Source organism: Lithobates pipiens, unplaced genomic scaffold, assembly GCF_037356315.1.
Source record: "Lithobates pipiens isolate NorthernLeopardFrog02 unplaced genomic scaffold, aLitPip1_a1.2 Scaffold_19, whole genome shotgun sequence".
Classification (NCBI taxonomy): Eukaryota; Metazoa; Chordata; class Amphibia; order Anura; family Ranidae; genus Lithobates; species Lithobates pipiens.
In genome coordinates this window covers 373,840,074-373,859,260 of record NW_027507764.1, presented here as the reverse complement: position 1 = coordinate 373,859,260, position 19,187 = coordinate 373,840,074, and the positions used below count along the sequence as shown (strand labels likewise).

General features: G+C 44.3%; 1 protein-coding gene across 2 annotated transcripts in view; it reads left to right on the top strand.

The window, feature by feature from the left end:
• The first annotated feature begins 276 nt into the window (after window positions 1–276).
• Window positions 277–19,187, top strand: part of ADNP2 (ADNP homeobox 2) — a 28,609-nt gene continuing 9,698 nt past the window's right edge. For both annotated transcript variants that reach the window (XM_077492307.1, XM_077492306.1), the window contains exons 1-2: window positions 277–535; window positions 10,171–10,288. In XM_077492307.1, the coding sequence (XP_077348433.1) occupies window positions 10,181–10,288 (108 nt within the window). In that variant the 5' untranslated portion in view covers window positions 277–535; window positions 10,171–10,180. The remainder of the gene's footprint in view (window positions 536–10,170; window positions 10,289–19,187) is intronic.

The window sequence follows — 19,187 nt, the reverse complement described above, 5'->3', positions numbered from 1 at the left end:
ATTTAGCCCCGCCTCTCGTGACGTCAACTGCTTCAGGAGGCAACGCGAGACTGGCCAAGGTGAGCTCACACCCTTTAGTTGTATAATAGGGGGGGACAGGTGAAAGTCATGGGGTACCCCAAAACTTAGTGAACCCCCTTGTGGACTGAGCTGAACATTCCCAATAGAGACTTATAACCATCCCTGAAAAAAAAAAAATCACAATGGAAAGGGGGCGTGGCCTGACAGTGGACACTTGGTGCATGCAAATTATAGGGTCTGTGACGTCACTTCCTACGTATATAGCCGGCCGCCATTTTCTGGCGGTGAGAGTCGGGGGGAAGGCGTCTCGGTGGCGGGAGAAGAGCGGACACGGCACCACGGCCAGCACGCCCACCCACTCGGTGACTGCGGACGCAGCGTCTCCTCAGGAAAGGCAGGGGGCGGGGACAGCGGCTTGTACCGGCAGGAAGAAGCGACTGTAGGAGGAGGAGGAGGCGGACTCCCCCCGGCCCGGGGCTCTGATAAGCGGAGCTGTAGCCTCTGGCTGTGCCGGGTAAGCGCACCACGTGTGACTATTGTGTGTGAGGGAAGAGGGCGGTGTGCCCGGACCGGCGAGTGTCCCGGCTGTGGCGGAGACTCCTCCCTCCATCCCCTGACGGGGTTAGCCATCGTTCCGTGCTGCCCCCTAGGGGGTTGTGCCCCGAGGAGGAGGCGGTGTGTCCGCCGTGTGTGCGGAGGGGTGATCCTTTATTCCTTCATACACGTGTTCTTCACTCTCACTGTGATCAGAGCGCAGTGTTCTCCTATAGAAGAGCCCCATGCGGGATCAGCCAACAATGACAGGAGCAGATCATCATCATCACTATACCATCCAACCACCTCCCCTCCATAGGATCTGACCACTGCTCCTCCTGCAATCCTTCTATATATAGGGGGCTCACGGGAAATATCTGCTGGGCCACAAACCGTTACAAAAAAACAGCTCTAGGAATTGTAACTGTTCTAAGAATCTACTGGGCCCCTTTCACATGGGCACCCCGATTAGAGAGTCCATGGGAACCTATGGGACAGGTAGATGTAAATGACTTGTCTGGTACACCTGCCTACCTCCCAGTTCTGCATCCTTTTCCATTTTAGGGGGTATTCTTCCTGCCTGATGTAAACAGCAGGGTTTGTTTACACCTGACTACCCATAGAGCCAACAGGCATGGGGGGGGGGGGGGAGGGGTGAACACGCACTGATTGGACACAATCCTAGAGGCGATTCAGTTTGCATTGTGCGCTATACAAGTATTTCATTAATTCACACAGCAAGCCAATCAGTGGGTCTGGCAGATGTGCTGTCCGCTAGCCACACGCAGTCACTCCTGACAGAGATAGAATGGCAGTCTGCTGATGTAAGCAAGGCAGACCGTCGTTCTCTCAGGCATGGACACTGATCTTATGTTTCTGCTAATCGGTAACAGGGATCAGTGTCCATGCAGTGCCCCCCCCCCCCCCCCCCATGTAAGAAAGCACAAACAGGGAACACGCTTAACCCTTTGATCGCCCCGGATGTTAAAAAGGTTGTAAACCTCCAGAAAAATTAAACACCTACAAGACAAAGGCATAATGAGCTAGTATGCATCGCATGCTGGCTCATTATAAAATATTTACCTGTAGAACAAAGCCCTGCAGCAGCACCCTGACACGGCTGACAACTTTCCTGGTGTTACTTCTGGGTTCGCAGGCTCCAGCGTTGATGGGCGGGGGTGGTGGTTTCTTCAGAGCACAAGCGCCAATGATGTAATCGCAGTATACAGTAAATCCAAAATGGTGCAAGTTTAGGAGACATTTACAGTACCTATAGGCTTCTTTCACACTGGGGTGGGCGGGGGTTGACAGTAAAACGCTGCTAGTTTTGGTGGCACTATTTGGTGCTTTTAACTCCTGCTAGTGGCCGAATAAAGGGTTAAATGCACCCATGTAGTGCCACTGCCAAAGTGCTTTGCAAGGGCTTTGGCAGCAATGCCAATTAATTTCAATGGGCCATTCCTTCTTCGCACCAAAGATACTGCTTGCAGGACTTTCGGGCTTTCACACTAGGACTGCAGGGGAGGCACTTTTCAAGTGCTATTTAGCCCAAAAGTGCCTGAAAAAACGTCTGTGTGAAAGGGGTCTTGGGTAAGCCTTAATGTAGGCTTATCTATAGGTACAAAAACACCAGAGGAGTTTACTTCCTCTTTAACCCCTTCCCTGCCAGTGTCACTTATACAGTGTCAATGCATTTTTTTTTTTTTTTAGCACTGATCACTAATAATGTCACTGGTTCCCAAAAAAGTGTCGGGTGTAGGATCTGTCCACCGCAATGTCGCAGTCCTGCTAAAAATTGCTGCTGTTGCTAGTACAAAAATGAAAAAAAAATGCCATAAATGTATCCCCCGTTTTGTATTTTGTATTGCATTTAAGTGACATGGCGACGAGTGAGGGGAAGAAGGCCCACACCCATCTCCATACCATTGCAGGGCAGAAGCGACCTCAAAATGTCACTTCTGCCCATAGCTCTTAAAGGCCCCTGTTTGTTTGTGTGTGTGTGCGCGTGGGTTTTTTTTTTTTTTTTATGACAAATTTTTTATTTTTTGCATTTTAGTGTAAATATGAGATCTGAGGTCTTTTTGACTCCAGATCTCATATTTAAGAGGACCTGTCGTGCTTTTTTCTATTGCAAGGGATGTTTACATTCCTTGTTATAGGAATAAAAGTGATTTTTTTTTTTTTAACTGTAAAAATAAAAGGTAAAATAAGTAAGAAAACCAAAATAAAAATGTTTAAACGCAGAAGCGAACACATACGTGTGTAGCGCCCACATATGAAAACGGTGTTCAAACCACACGTGGGGTATTACCACAATCGGTAGAGCGAGAGAAATCATGCTAGCCCTAGACCTCCTCTGTAACTTAAAACATGCAACCTGTAGAATTTTTTTGTTTCTTTTAATGTTGCCTATGGAGATTTTTAAGGGTAAAAGTTTGTCGCCATCCCATGAGAGGGCGCAATTTGAAGCGTGACATGTTGGGTATCAGTTTACTCGGCGTAACATTATCTTTCACAATATAAAACAAAAATTGGGCTAACTTTACAGTTGTCTTATTTTTTTTTTAATAAAAAAAGTGCGAATGTAAGACCGCTGCGCAAATATGGTGTGACAAAGTATTGCAACTACCGCCATTTTATTCTCTAGGGTGTTAGGGGGAAAAAAAAAAGTATAATGTTTGGGGGTTCTAAAGTAATTTTCTAGCAAAAAAACTGTTTTTAACTTGTAAACACATCTCAAAAAGAGGCTTGGTCCTTAAGTGTTTAAAGCGTAACTGAGTGTAACAGTTTCCATAAAGGTTACATTCAAGTCATGCCACAAATATTAACTGTCATATTTGATTCTGCTCTCAACTGAACTATTAATCCTGTAAGTAACACATTTTTGTCCCAGGCTGGCATAGTTACATTGCTATACTGTATTTATGGGGCAAAAGTGTTATTTTAGGATAGGAAGTGGTAGCCTACAGAACATTTTTCCTTTCACCCCTATAACATAGGTGAAAGTGTTCTGTAGTCCACACAAGTGAGCTCAGCAGGGCCGATGACCTAGTTTGAGATGCCACAGCGCAAATGCCCAAGAGAGAACTGCATTTCTGGCAGTAACAACATTTTTTTTATTGAATAGTTCTAATAAAACACTTTCCATGGTATATTCATCAGACCAAAGGGGAGCAAATATGAGACATTCAGTATTGGGGATTACTTTTTAATCCCAGTGTCCCTTCCTCTGTCAATAGTTTTCACGCTTTAAGGAGCAATGTTCATGTAGTGACCGGAGGATCGTTCTGTGCAACATTCTCTGGGGAATTTAGGCTGGTTTCATGATGCACCACAAGGGGTGTGTCCATGGCATCCTGAGAATACAGGAAATGGGTTGAATGACTCTGGAAAAATGGCTTTCTGTTTTAAGCATATCCACTTTGACAAAGAAGTATTTATTAGATGTAGCTATATTGATGAACATGACAAAATGTAGGTAAATCAATTTAAAAGGAATATACAGTAGCTGTAACGGTAATTGTCAGCTTAGTTGCAGTTGTGATTCTTCATATAGATTTGACACCTGCAAGATAAATGCTATTATGTAGGGAGTTCCGAAAGCATCATGGGGTACCTCAATGGAATTTTTATGCCCCGGAAGAATTTATCCCCTTCCTGACCAGAGCACTTTTTGCGATTCGGCACTGCATCGCTTTAACTGACAATTGTGCGGTTGTGCGACGTGACTCCCAAACAAAATTTACATCCATCCCCCCCCCCCCCACCACAGATAGAGCGTTTTTAAGCCAGGCATGTCCTAAGTCCGGCCTGCGGGGCAATCGCAGTCCGGTTTTGAATGGCCCATCTGGTTATTTAAACATATACATCTTTTGTGGCCCCCAGCGATCTCCCAGCGCTGGGGTCACAGAAGATATATAGTCCGGCTGCCTTGGAGGAAGGAGGCGGGACGAGTGCCGTGCACGCAGGAGAATTTCCTGTATACATGGCAGCAGTAATAGGAAGTCCAATCTCTGCCAACACTCTGGACGACTGTTCTGTCCATCAGAGGAGGACTTTCTCTTAAAAGAGGCCATTGTGTAAACAGGAAATTCTCCTGCAGGATGTCTTTGGCGCTCGTCCTGCCCTCCATGGCTGCACTGATGTAATGGTGGGTGCGTTCCTGGCAATGGTGGGCGCTGCGTTCCTGGCAATTGTGGGTCTGCAGATGGGCACTGACCCTTATTTTGCTTCACAGTTCTTTATTTAAAATTTTAATTTAATTTTTTTTTTTTCGTGAAGGTGCGTGTTATACGCCAATAAATACGGTGTATCCAAATAATACACTTGAGTTCATCTCTTCACCACACACAGCCACAAAGGCATGATAATTCTTGTTGGGACGTGTATTAGAGCTCGGACGAACACACTTAGACCGAATTTTAATGGTTCAAAGAATGTCAGGCAAAATGGTCGGCCCTCGCACATGTTCAGTTCATCAAATCTGGCCCTCTTTGAAAAAAGTTTAGACATCCCTGGTTTAAGCCGATACATATTCTATATATTTTTGGTAAAAAAAAAAAAAAAATCGCAATAAGCAATTGGTTTGCGTAAAAGTCAGTGTTTACAAAATAGGGGATGGTTTTATGGCATTTTTATTAATAATTAATTTTTTTAAATGGCAGCGATCAGCGATTTTTTTTTTTTTTTTTTTTTTTTTTTTTTTTTTTTTTTTTTTCCCTTTTTTTTTTTTTTTTTTTTTAATTTTTTTTTTTTTTTTTTTATCGTGACTGTGACATTATGGTGGACACATCGGACAGTTTTGACACATTTTTGGGACCATTGTCATTTATACAGCAATCGGTGCTATACAAATGCATTGATTCCTGTGTAAATGACACTGGTAGTGAAGGGGTTAACCACTAGGTGGCAGTGTAGGGGTTAAGTGTGTCCTTGGACGTCTTTCTAACTGTGGGGGGCATGGCTGTGTGTGACACGTCACTGATCTTTGCTCCGATCACAGGGAACAGAGATCAGTGACACTCACTAGGCAGAACGGGGAGATGCTTGTTTACATTAGCATCTCCCCATTCTTCCTCCCTGTGAAGTGATCACGGTTATCCCCGTGGCGATCGAGTCCGCGGGACCCGACTATACGGAGCTTGCCATGGGTGTGCCCGCTGGCCGCCTCCTAAAGGGACAATGTACGTGATTCTGCCTGTACGAGCCCTTCTGCTGACGTATATCGGCGTGAGGCAGTCGGCAAGTGGTTAAAGAGGATGCTGGACTCGACAGCTCGGCCTCAAGGTAACCCCATTGGGAGAGCACTTCTCCTAGGGGGTTATCTGATGCGGGGAGGAGCCACCGGGGGATCCCAAAAGAGGATGTTCGGGACCTCTCTGTGCAAAACGAGCTGCACAGTGGAAGTATATGCTTTACAATCACTTTAAGTTCCCTATAAAATGAACAACCTGGTTTCACCCCCTTAGTTCTTGAAGCCCTGTTGGATACTACAAAGCTTTGAGGAAAAAGTAGGCCTTGCCACATCCAGCCACCACTACACCCACATGTCCATTTCTCATAGCAGCTCCACCAATGGGAATGAAGAGTATGGACTCAGACATAGGAGTTTAAAGTCCACTGGCTTTTTACTATTGAACTCTGTTGGTAGAATGTTTTTGAAGAAAAGGACAGGTTAATATTTCACCGCAAAGTTCCTAGTTGGTGATTGGGTACTTCCAAAGGAGTGCAACAGGGGTTTTTGAGAAGCCACCTTACCTTAGACAATGTAGGTGACCAGAGAGCCAAGTTTGGGGGGCCTAAACATGCATTCTGCAAGAGGAAGGAGATTAGGCAGACTTTTCTCTAGACTTTGCGGTGGGAGCTCTTGACTCCAGCAATACCCTTGACATTGTCAAGGGTCAGTTCGGAGAGGCATCCCTTGAAGACCATGTGGGGCAGGTGTTCTTGAACGCAGTGCCTGCATTCCAGCATTCTAATCAGTGTTCTGCATATGTCCATAGAGGAGAACTTTTGTAGAGGGGGTGACATGGAAAGGCCTTAGCAGGAGCCCTGAAAAACCTGAGACAGTGGGCTAATCCTCCAATTTCAGAGTGGCACACACTACATCAATAAGGGTAGAAATGGTTTCTCTCAATTCTAGAGTAATGAAGGAAAAATGACTCCCCCCCCCCCCCCCCCAGGGTGATCTTGTCTGGTAAAGATTAGAGCCAGAAATAGCTGTTAGAGATAACTGTAGAATCTGTGGAGGAACGAGCTTAAAGCGGGAGTCCACCGGGACTCCACGTTTTTTTTAAAGCCAGCAGCTACAAATACTGCAGCTGCTGACTTTTAAAATAGTGACACTTACCTGTCCAGCGCGCCCGCGATGTCGGCACCCGAAGCCGATCTCTAGATCGACACTCGAGTGCTGCCGCCGCCATCTTGGGTATGGGAATCAGGAAATGGAGCCTTTCGGCTTCATTTCCCGGTTCCCTACTGCGCATGCGCGAGCCGCCCTGCGCAATGAGGACGGTCCCCGCTGCCTCTGGGATCTGTGTGTTTCCCAGCAGGCAGCGGGGCACTTGCGGAAAGGGGCGTAAGTTACGCCCCTTTCCGCAGAGAGCTATCCCGGAAGTGGGTGCAATTACCTGGATTATCCAGGTAACTGCACCCCCCTCCCCCCTGAAAGGTGCCGATTGTGGCACCGGAGGGGGGAGGGTTCCGATGAGCGGAAGGTCCACTTTAGGGTGGACCTCCGCTTTAACTTCTGCAAGCAGAATAAGCCAGCAACTGCATTAATTGATCCGAAAAATCATGTTTGACTGCAGTAGAAATCCTAGCTGATAATGTGGGCTTGGCTCCACTTGGCAGAGCTAGGAAGCACTTGAATGACAAGTTGGACCCTATAATCAATGGAGAACAGGATTCCAGAATCTAGGTGTTGCCAACTTCAGGCGGCTCAGAACAAACATCCCCAAAACTGTAAAGTGAGAGTTTGGGTCACCCAAAACGGCAAGACTGTCCCCCTCTGCATCTTGAAACAGATATATTGTAATTGTGTAGTAGTAAGGCAACTCCAGCTTTGAGTATAAGGTAAGGCCTCAAGTACTTGCAAAACCCTGATGGCGAATGAGGATCGCTGGCTGGAAGTAATAGGAAACATTAAGTAGGCAGTAGGAATGAACTTGGAATCCGAGTATTTCAAGAGGCTCCTTGCAATGCAGCAGCGGGGAGATGCTTTCTCAATGATAAATGACGGAAAAGAGCCTGCATAAGACACTCCACCCAGTGAATGAAGGCAGCAACTCCGTTCCTCAGCATTAGGCCTTCTGCTGTAGAAACCAGTGAGGAGGAGGAGTTTTTAAAGGCACCGAGCAATCTGAACGAATGAGGTAGCTCCAGGTGCTGAGCCTGTACAGCTTTTTCGCAAAGTGATATATCAGAAAATGCAAAAGTGCTTCTTCCAGCTCTGGATCTGCAAAGTGATCCACCATGACTATCTTGTTACCGGAACAGAGACAGGAAAGCACTTTTCACAGAACTTGGTGTTCAAAGGGTACTCCCAGGCTAGCCTTGCATTGTCCAGATTTGTGGGATCTGGTTGCAAAACTGCTAAAGCCGTGTTGAATAGCTACAATTGTAGAGGTTAACTAGCAGCTGCTTGCAGAAGAGTCTTGATTTGAAGAAAGTGGGGAGAAATGCTAGAAAACAAATTTGGATAGACTTTGCAGCATAGCTGAAGATGACATCCATCCTTCCTAGGACACAAGCTATGATGCAATAAACCTGATGTGTGCTGCTAGTGGGAGGGATTGCCCTGGGCTGCTCTACAGGGTTTTTTTTTTTTTTTTTGCCAGTCTCCAATCCTCTAGGCAGCAGTATAACCTGAAGGTGAAAGAATGTGACCCTCAATAGACAAAGTAATGTATAGTATTTTGTTTCAGAAAAGAAGCTCACTTGAAGCAGTATTTGTCATATAAAAACACTAAAATGCTTAATCGGAAGCCTTAGTAGTTGTGTTAATATATATTAGACAAAAATATGTTGAATTGTGACAAAACGCACAACGTGCATTTATTTGCCGTGATTGTTGCGTGGGAAAACGCGCATGTAAAATCGTGCTTGGCTCAGCCAAAATTTGTATCTGGAAATAAGGTTAATGACTGTTGAAATATTACACCAGTCACTGCTTGTATACTAACAAGTGGACTTGTTTTGGCATTTACACTAGGTTTGTGGCTACTTTTAATTTCAGCGTGCACTTAAAGCGAATTTGTAAACCCTTAAAAAAAAAATGTATTTAACAAATATGTAATACCTGCTCTGTGTAGTGGTTTTGCCCTGATTCCTTTTTTCTCGGGTTCTCCGTTTGTGCCCTCTGTAGCAAGCCGCATAGCTTGCTATGGTAGGCACTCGACCAATCGGAATGTTTGGGCTGAGCGTTACTCAGCCAGTCAAGGGCAGCTTTGTATTCATTCATAGAATACAAAGCTTCCCCTGATTTTTCTAAAGTTGAAGATTGTGACCTCATCCGCCTGCCTCAGCCAATCCAAAGGAATCTTTGTTTTCATTCATAGAATACATAGCTGCCTATGACTGGCTGAGCACCACTTAGTGCGCTCAAGTGCTTGTCTCACTGCCAAAACACAATACTGTATCATGTATATAGCAGAGTCTACATAGTTTATACAGCTCATACAGTGTACATGCCTAATAATGTAAAAAATAGTTTTGGCACGCTTGGCCCAAACAGACTAGTTAAAGGGACAGTAAACTTGAATTCCAGTAGTGTTTTAACTGATTGGGGGTGATATTGGCCAGCATATGTCATTTCAAGCACAAATGCTTGTTTACACTGTGTACTTGGTGCTTGTGTGAGTATTTAGAGTTACATAATAATTATCTGTACAAGGTACCATGTTGTAGACTTGCCAAAAAACTGACAACAGTGACACATTCCCTCCAAAGCAACAGCAAAGGTATAATAAGTGTTAAGAAATTGTGCGCTCGAGTCCAGCGTTCGCCGTCCATAGCCACGGAATGTATGACTCGGCCCTGGCGCCCATGTCATTGGATTTGATTCACAGCAGCAGGAGCCAATGGCTGCACTGCTATCAATCTGTCCAATCAAGTGCCGAGAACACCGGGCAGAGAGACAGCGCGTCCTCACCATTGGAAATTCCATTGCAAGTAAAAAGGCCCACATACCAGTTTTTTTTTTTTTTTTTCTTTTCACCATAATGCATTAAGGTGGAAAAAAAAACGAGGGTTCACAACCCCTTTAAGGTCCTGGTCACATCAAGTGACTTGCACTGCGATGCTGGCAAAATGCAGCACTCGTGTTTGGGTGTCATTCGTTTTCAATGGCACCCAAGTGCGGTTTTGCTGCGATTGTCCCCCAAAAGAAGCTCCTGCTCCTTCTTTGGGCGACCAGCTTCGTATGATATGGTATTAGCGTGGTTGCCGCACAATTTATCACAGCAAAACCGCACCACGTTTAGGTGCCATTGTAAATGCACTTTTATCTTATTTTTTTTTTTTTGTAGATCATTATGGAGACAAACGTTAATAAAATTTTGTTTATAAATTTAATTGTCTTTTTTCTTCTTTTTTCTTTTTTTTTTTCTTTTCTAGCACTGCAAAAATGTTTCAAACACCTGTCAATAATCTGGAAAAAATAAGAAAGACTAGGAAAAGAGTGAAACAGTTGCTGCTGCAGATTGGTTTGGACACATGCAGAGAAGCATATGAGGTAAGGAGGTTTAAAAAAATAAATAAAAAAATTGCCTCTGTATAGGCTTGAAATCTTGAGGTATGTGTGAACAAAGTAAAACATTTGCCAGCTAAGGTCTTAGTCTGCAGCTGGAATCCTAGTGATGCCAGATTAAATGAGCACTGTAAAAGCCAGTTTGGTGATCAGTCAGTTTTGCATTGTAAAATTGTTACAAAATGTTATACTTCTACAGTCCTGTTAGTGCTTATTATAGGTGTGTTCTTTCTTTATTAACGGGAACTGCACCACACCTGTAAAGTCAGACAATTCTTCCCTTTTTTTTTTTTTTTTTCCCCCCACCCCAATCATCTTCCAGGACAGTTCACTTGAGAGATGATTGGCTTTGCTTTCAACAAGAAACACAAATAAGAAAGATTAAAAGGCCCCTCCCTCCCCTTATCCCTCAGTAGTTTTTTGTTTCCAGACCTCCCAGGAGTACACTTTTTTAGTTCTGTTTATTATATTCCCTCTGGTCTGGTGATTGTGGTAATGGGCTCTTTTAGGCACCTTTCACATTTGTGCGACTTGGGGCTGCCAAGTCGCATCCCATGATTTCCGATGAGTAACATTCATATCTGTGCCACTTCAAAGTAGCCCCTGTACTACTTTGGTCCGACTTTGATGGTAGTTGAGGTCCATAGACCTCAAGGTTTACACAGGCATTCCCTGAAACTGTGGCAAAATTGCAGTAAAATCTTGCAACTTTCAAGTCGCAGCAGTGTGAATGGCGCCTTACTGGTAACTAAGACCTGGTGTGCCAGAGATGTCAAGTCACTTACTGGAAGGCCTTTTCCATGTTTTAAATTACAAGTACTGCCTGGCCTGTAGGTCTCAGGAGGATGCATATGCCTGGAGTATTGTGCTTTGTCGGGTTTACCAAGTTGGCAGTTTTACTATTTTCAGGCTTCTGGTGTGCTTTTCGCCTTCCTGAGTTGTGAGCATGTTCGAGGAGACTTCAAGGTGTCCCAATATGATGCCAGTGCTGGTGACGCACTTTTGGTGCACAAGAAGTGCCCTTCCTCCCGAGAGAGGCACAAAAAAAAAAACTATGACTAAATAGTTGTGGAACGAATCTGGGCTTCCATTATTTCTTATGGTGAAATTCGCTTTGATGTACAACTGCTTTGGATTACAATCATGTTTCTGGAATGAATTATGCTTGCAATCCGAGGAAATACTGTAGATACCCACGCAGCGGTTTCAACTTCACAAAGCAAACAATGAAAATGCAGAGCTACTTGGATCTCTTGTCAGCAGCACTTTTGTTGTCTTTGGTCTCCCAGATCACTGGCTCTTTAGGCTCACTTAGCCCCGAGTTGCAGCACCTCACAGGCCCCCTCCAGATAGGGTTCTCCTAGCACCCTAAACGCACTCCTCCAGTAAATTGTGAATTCCCCCCAGTCCCCTAGACTCCCTACTCTCCTTTTAGTTTTCTGTCTCCCTATACTAAGCTGTTCTGACTCCCGGTCCTGGGAGCTGCCGTTTGTTTTGGTGGACAATGCCTTTAGTGTGCACCGAGAGCCTATTTAAAATAATTGGTCTGCCCTAGTACACTGTAAAATGTTGCATTAATGCAGCACATAGTTTGAAGGTGCCTTAGGAAATGTATACTTCACATTAAATTATATCTTGATATCCTATAGAGGATTGCTAAAAAGCACTCCATGTTTCCTTTTACATTAAATGGCGTGTTTGGGCCAGCTTTGCATACATTTTTTTCATTGGCAGAATGGTTTGGCCGCTTCAGAATGCTGTACTAGACTCTAGCAGTTTGTGCTACATACAGGAAGCTGTGTTGACTTCTTGCATGGGTATGAGCGACTTCCCCTCTTCTGCTGGAAAGAGTTGCTATCTAGGGGCTCCTCTAAAAACCACCATGTGTGTTCCAAAGGTAATACTAAAGTAATTGTAAAGTCTGGTGTGTGTGTGTGGGGGGGGGGGGTGTTATTAACAAATGCGTTATACTTACCTGCTCTGATTTGCACAGAGCAGCCCGAATCCTCCTCTTCTTGGTTGCTCCTGGCCCCTCCCTCCTGTTGAATGCCCCCACAGTAAGCAGCTTGCTATGAGGGGCACCCAAGCTAAGCCTTGGCTCTTTGTCCACTCAGACACAGAACTGCAGCCCCGCCCTCCTTCTCTCTGGATTGGCTGACTGATTTTGATTGACAGTGGGAGCCAATGTCGCCACGCTGCTGTCTCGGCTAATGAGGGGAGTCCTGGGCACCCTTACAACATCGCTGGATCTAGATGGACCTCAGGTAAGTATTAGGGGGGCTGAGGAGGGGCTGCTGCTCACAGGTTTTTTTTTTTTTTTTTTTTTTTTATCTTAAAGTGGTTGTAAACCCTTACAAACCACTTTGACCTACAGGTAAGCCTAGATTAGGGCTTACCTGTAGGTCCAAGAAATATCTCCTAAACCTATACGGTTTAGGAGATATTTGCCTGAAGACAGGCACCGCTGTCTACGGCGACGCGCAGGCGCACTGAGCGCGGCATTTCCAACAATGGATCTGCCGCGCGTGTCGGCTCCCGTGCGCATGCGCGGGAGTGACGTCATCACGGCTCCACCGAATGACAGCGGCGGAGCTGCGAGACGCCACCAGCAAAATGGATGCGGCGGACTACAGGGGACAGCGGCGACTTCGCTGGCTCCTGTGTCAGGTAAGTGACACATAATGGGCTACTATGCGATGCATAGTAGTCCATTATGCTTTGCCTTTGCAGGGAATGAAAGAGGAAGTAAACGCATCAGGGTTTACTTCCTCTTTAATGCAGAGAATGCATTAAGATAAAAAAAAAAAAAAACTGCCTTTACAACTACCTTTTTTTGATCAGAGCTAAAAATAGCCACTAATTACTGTATAAATGTCACCGGCCAAAGGAGGGGTTAACACTAGAGGGCAATCAAACGGTTAAGTGTTCCTAGGGAGGTGTTTCTAACTGGGGGAGTGTAGTGACTGGAGGAGACGGATTGCTGTTCCTAATCACTAGAAACAGCAGATATGTGTCTCCTCTGCTGACAGAACTGTGTTTACAGTGACAGATTCCCGTTCTGTGTCTCAGGAGTGTGTGGCCGGCAGATGTCGTGGCAACGGACATTGGCTCGGGTGCGCCCCCTAGAGGTCTTAAAGCGGGCGATGTACAATGACAGCGATTCACCCAGGAGAGCTCAGATGAAACTGGGCCACCTGTCTGCTTTCATCCAATCTGACTGATGGATGTAAAATCGGGCCACCATCAGTCTGGATTTTGCGGACAGGATTCGATTACTGTGGGTGTCCGCTGACATCTGCCACTCCATAGGGGTGGATGCTCTTAATGTGGTGCTTAAACTAATTGGACTCCTGTGATCCACAGGAGAAGTCCAGCCAAACGAGCTTTGACTGGACTTCTTTAACCACTTCAGCCCCGGAAGATTTGGCTGCTCAATGACCAGAGCACTTTTTTGTGATAAGGCACTGCGTCGCTTTAACTGACAATTGTGCAGTCGTGCAATGTCGTAAACAAACAAAATTGAAGTCCCCCCCCCCCCCCACAAATAGAGCTATTTTTTATTTATTTTTTGGTGGCATTTGATCTTCTCTGCGTTTGTTTATAGCGCAAAAAAAATAAAAAAAGGGCGACAGTTTTGAAAAAAAAACACAATATTTTGTACTTTTTGTTATAATATGCCCTTTTTTTTCCCCCTCATTTTAGGCCGATATGTATTCTTCTACATATTTTGGTAATAAAAATCGCAATAAGTTTATATTGGTTTGTGCAAAAGTTATAGTGCCTACAAAATATGGGATAGATTTATGGCATTTTTAGTATTTTGTTTTGTTAGTAATTTTTTTTTTTAATCATGACTGTCAGTGCTATAAAAATTCACTGACTACTGTATAAATGTGACTGGCAGGGAAGGGGTTAGCACTAGGGGCCGATCAAAGGGTTAACTGTTCACTGACTGTTCTGTGGGGGGCGAGATGACAGATCGTGGCTCCTAGATATTAGGAACTCGCGATCTGCATCTCCTCTCGGAACAGGGATTTGTGTGTTTTACACATACATGTCCCTGTTCTGCCTCTCGTGCCCGCAATCGCTTGTGGCTGGTGGTCCTTGCGACCGCCGGTCACGGGCATCGGCACCCCCCGAGTGCAGCATGCATGCCTGCTATCCCACTTAAAGGAGCCGACGTATAGCTACGACAGCTCCCGGGATCCTGCCGACCTTCCGCAGTATGATGGCGGCTGGTTGAAAGGTGGTTAAGTATCTGCACTGTACTGCAGGGCATAATGTTGCTATCCTTCCACAATGATGCCAAAAAATACCAAAATATTTGACATTAGCATATTTACAGAGGTACTTGCACATCATCTTGCCCTTCTAAGAATGTAGTGCATTGAGGTAATAGGTTGCCTAGATGACCTTCTGAAGGACTCCTCTTTTTCAACTATCTGCCAATGTCCAAAAGGCTATTTAGGTACTTCAGACATTGTTAGGTAATCAAATTTCAAATCTGCCCTCCCTACCTTCCCTTCAGCTAGAATACTCCGTCCTCATTCTAGAAACGCCACAGGAATAACTTTTTTATTTATTTTAATTTTTTTGTTTTTACTCCTTTTTTTTTTTTTTTTTTTTTTATAGTGTTAGGTGAAGCACTCTGTGCTTCATTAGTTGATTATTTTACTTTGAATTCTTCCAAAAACGCTTTGCTGTTGTCTTCTACAACAATAGACGCAGTACATGCAGATTGCTGCAACTTTGGGAGCCCTACTCCAACCCCTCCCTGTAATGTTGATTTGGGCATTGGATCCTGCTTTTGATGCTCATCTCAGCATTAAGTTCAATGTGTAGTTATCAGCAGGCTGCTATAAAAGTATTAAAATGTATCCTGTTCTCTTTGCATTGCTTCCTTTGTGTGAAACCATTGGTGTTCCTGCCAGTCCCTCTCCTTTCCTATCAAAACCTGACAACATTAGGTATTGGAGCAGTGTGTTTAATTTTTCTGGTTGTGCTGAGAACTCTGCCTGCTCTTCTCCAATGATCAGACTGTCCTGCCACAGCTGTTCATTGGGAAGGTTAGTGTACAGCTCTCATTGACTAAAATGGGATTTCACGTGACATGTGACTTGGGGTCTCAAGTCGAATCCCAAGTTGCGGCAGTGTGAACCGAGCCTCGTACACGCAGTACTATTGTTGGCAGGGGATTGTCTGACAGACTATTGTCCTAAAATCTTACCATTTAGTATGCTCCTTTTGACAATTGTGACATTTTTGCCCAACAAATGTTGGATCATAAGCTAGTACATTTTCAGTAGACAACGGCTTGATGTCAGATTTTCATATGGTCAGTACACAATTCCGTCACACAAGTCAAAAGTACAAACATGCATGCTCGCCAAACATGAAATTAGCAGAAGGGGCCCAAAGGGTGGCGCTCAAGAGCTGAAATTCCTCGTAGTACGTAACAATGTTTGTGGCGCGACAATTGTGTACCGTTAGTATGCAAGACGAGATCCTGGCACACACCCTTTTGACAAAAATCAGGCGCTCGGTTGGTCAACAATCGTACTGTGTGTATGAGGCTTAAGTGTGGTGAGGTTTTTTTGTTTTTATTTTAGGAAAGCAGAAGGACAGACGAGAACACCAGGAATTTCGCAAAAAGGAAGCATTAAAAAACAGACTGGTACAGCAGGCACATTCAACAATATGAATCATTGGGTTTACATATTCTTTAAACCTTTCAAAATTGGTTTATGAAAACATTCTACCATCCAGAGCCTAGTTACAGATGAATGACCAGGTGTTAAAGTTGGGACCTGTGGTGTGATGTAACTTCCTAATGAGCCTAGGAAAGTTAGATTTGCAAACTGCACTGAACCATCTCTTGTCCCAGGAAGTGGTTGTTCCAGTCCCTAGGAAGACTGGTCCAGAGCATCCTGTTCATAGTACCAAAACCCAAAGGGGTTGTTCATCCTATCCTAGACTTAAAACCTTAATACCTGCACATTCCAAAATTTCACATGAAATACACAGGGTTGGGTATTGCCCCTCTGAGAATAGGAATATTTAAAGTGGAGGGCCGCCCTAAAATAAAAAATGGCATTAAAATTCTTTAAAAAATGAAAAATATAAAAACAAAAAATGCACTTACCTGAAACCGCTGTTACTGTGTGTAACAGCGTGCCAGAAAAGAATGGGTCCATTCACAAAGCACTGCGAGTCTTGCACAGTAGGAAACGGGCATTGAAGCCATAAGGCTCCACTGCCTGTTTCCCTTTGTTAAGATGGAGGCGCCAGCAGCCGATCCGATGGATCGGCCTTGGGCGGCCATCATCGCGGGCTCGCTGAACAGGTAAGTGTCCTTATTAAAAGTCAGCAGCTACAGTGTTTTTAGCTGCTGACTTTAAAAAAAAAGTGTCTGGAACGCCCCTTTAACATCAGTAGACATTTAAGATGCTTGTCTATATATTCCCATTTACCCATGTCCTTAGTGCTTTCTGTACTTCACTATTGGAGACAATCCCTTCTAATTTGTTGCCCTGCCATTTGGCCTACCGCGATGCCTAAGGGTATTTTACCGGAGGTACTTGCACATCTTCTTGCCCTTTGAAGAATGTATTGCATTCAGGTAATAGGTTACTTAGATCAGTGCTTCTCAACCCTGTCCTCAAGTACCCCCAACAGGCCATGTTTTGGGAATTTCTCTTAGATAAAATGGCTGTCCAAAATACCAAGCCATTGACTCTCATTAAAAGCACCTGTGCAAGATGAAGGTAAACCTGTAAACATGGCCTGTTGGGGGTACAATTATTTTGAGACCATGACATCTCCCTCATAATATACACACCCCAAAATTTTATAGTGTCCACCCTTTCAACCTCCTCACTGCCTTATATATACACCGGGCAATGATCTTTCTTGCTCTCTTATAATCCACCATTATGTCTTTAGTTTTTGCAATATTAAGGCAGGCCATAGATTATGCAATTTAATCTTTTTCTTCCTCCAGAAGTGGAAGGAAAGAAAAGATTCTCCAACACGGTCGGTGTTGATGGGGGAAGACTCCCACATTGTCCTGCAGAGCACAATGATCAGTGTTGCTAGCTATAGCCAGCAGTGCTAATATTTCAGGAAAAATTCAACAGGCTAGTTGTCTACAAGTCAATCGATAGATCGACTTGTGTACAACTAGGGAGCCCATACATGGATTGAACTTTTGCGGTCCCTGCTCAACCTGCCGAATTTTGAACCATGTATGGCTTAAATATACAATTTTCAGTACACCACTCAACCATTTCTTGCTTATATGCTATCTCATTATCTTGTATGAATCAAACTAAGGTGGTGTCATCGGCAAACTTCAGTGCAGTATTTGACTAATGTATTTGGGCATACAGTCATGTGTAAACAGAGACTGAACACATCCCTGTATTCAATAGAATAGTATTGGACACCTGATGGCGTATTACCACCATTTGTATTTTCGACAGTAATGTCCTGTATTTGGATGTAGTCGCTAAGGATTGGCAAGCTGCCATATTCAATGTTTAGGCAGCATGCGCACTAGAAGTTTTTGCAGCTGCTTCTAGGGGTGTGCTTTGGGGTTTTTTTTTGTCCTGGAGCAGCAGTGTTTTTGGCAGAACAATTGCTTGACACTAGTAAAAATGTTAACGCTAGGCACTTTTAGCACTTGACCATTAAAGGGATTATAAAGTGAATTTTTTTTTTTTTTTTTTTTTTAACAAACATGTTATACTTACCTCCACTGTGCAGCTCGTTTTGCACAGAGGGGTCCCTCGGCGGCTGTCTCGGCTTTCTCCCGCAGGTGCTTCTCACTTTCATGCGAGCTCCCTCACATGGTGAGAAGCATCTGCGGGCGCGCTCCCGTGAGCGGCTATAGCCGCTCGCTGTATCACACGGCCCCGCCCCCGGCGCTCCGCGTCAGTAGATGTGATTTAACATCAGCGCGAGCCAATGGCTGTGCTGCTTTCCATCCATCCACTCCAGCCAATCAGTGGCTAGGCTGAACGGTGGAACGGACGTCGGGGGACGAGCGCGGGACTTTCGAGGGGTGAGGTAAGTAAAACGGGGGGGCTGGGGGTGCAGGCACTGTCAGATGTTTTTTCACCTGCATGCATTAAGGTGAAAAAACATTTACCTTTACAACCCCTTTAATTTGTTTCAGTGGCAAGAATAAATTATTATTCTGGCCAATGAAATTGACACCCAAGTGCTTTAAGTCTTTAACCAGTTCAGCTCCGGAAGGTTTAACTGACAATTGTGCGGTCATGCAATGCTGTACACAGATAAAATGTGTGTTTTTTTTTTTTTTTTTTTTTTTTTTTTTTTTTTCCCCACCACATATAGAGCTTTCTTTTGGTGGTATTTGATCACCTCCTGCGGTTTTTATTTTTTGCGCTATAAACAAAGAAAAAAACTGACCATTTTGAAAAAAGAAAATAAAAACCATTTACTTTCTGCTATAGAACATACCCAATAAAAAAATCTAATTTCTTAATAAATTTGGGCCAGTATGTATGCTGTTACATATGTTTGGTAAAGCAAATCCCAATCCACATATATTGATTGTGGGGTTGCTTTATTTTTTCTTACTACTAGTAATGACGCAGTTATCAGCTACTTTTAGCAGGACTGCGACATTGCAGCAGACAAATCAGACGCCTAACTAACACTCTTCACACATTTGGGGACCGGTGACACTCATCAGTGATAAAAAATGTACTGTCACAGTACTAATGGTGCTGGCAAGCAAGGGGTTAATGGGCAATGAGAGGGTTTAAGTGTGTGTGCTTGTACTGTGGGAAGGCAGGGGTCTGTGTTCCTGACAGGATCACTGCCTTCTCTTGTAACAGAATGGCGATCTGCCTTGTTT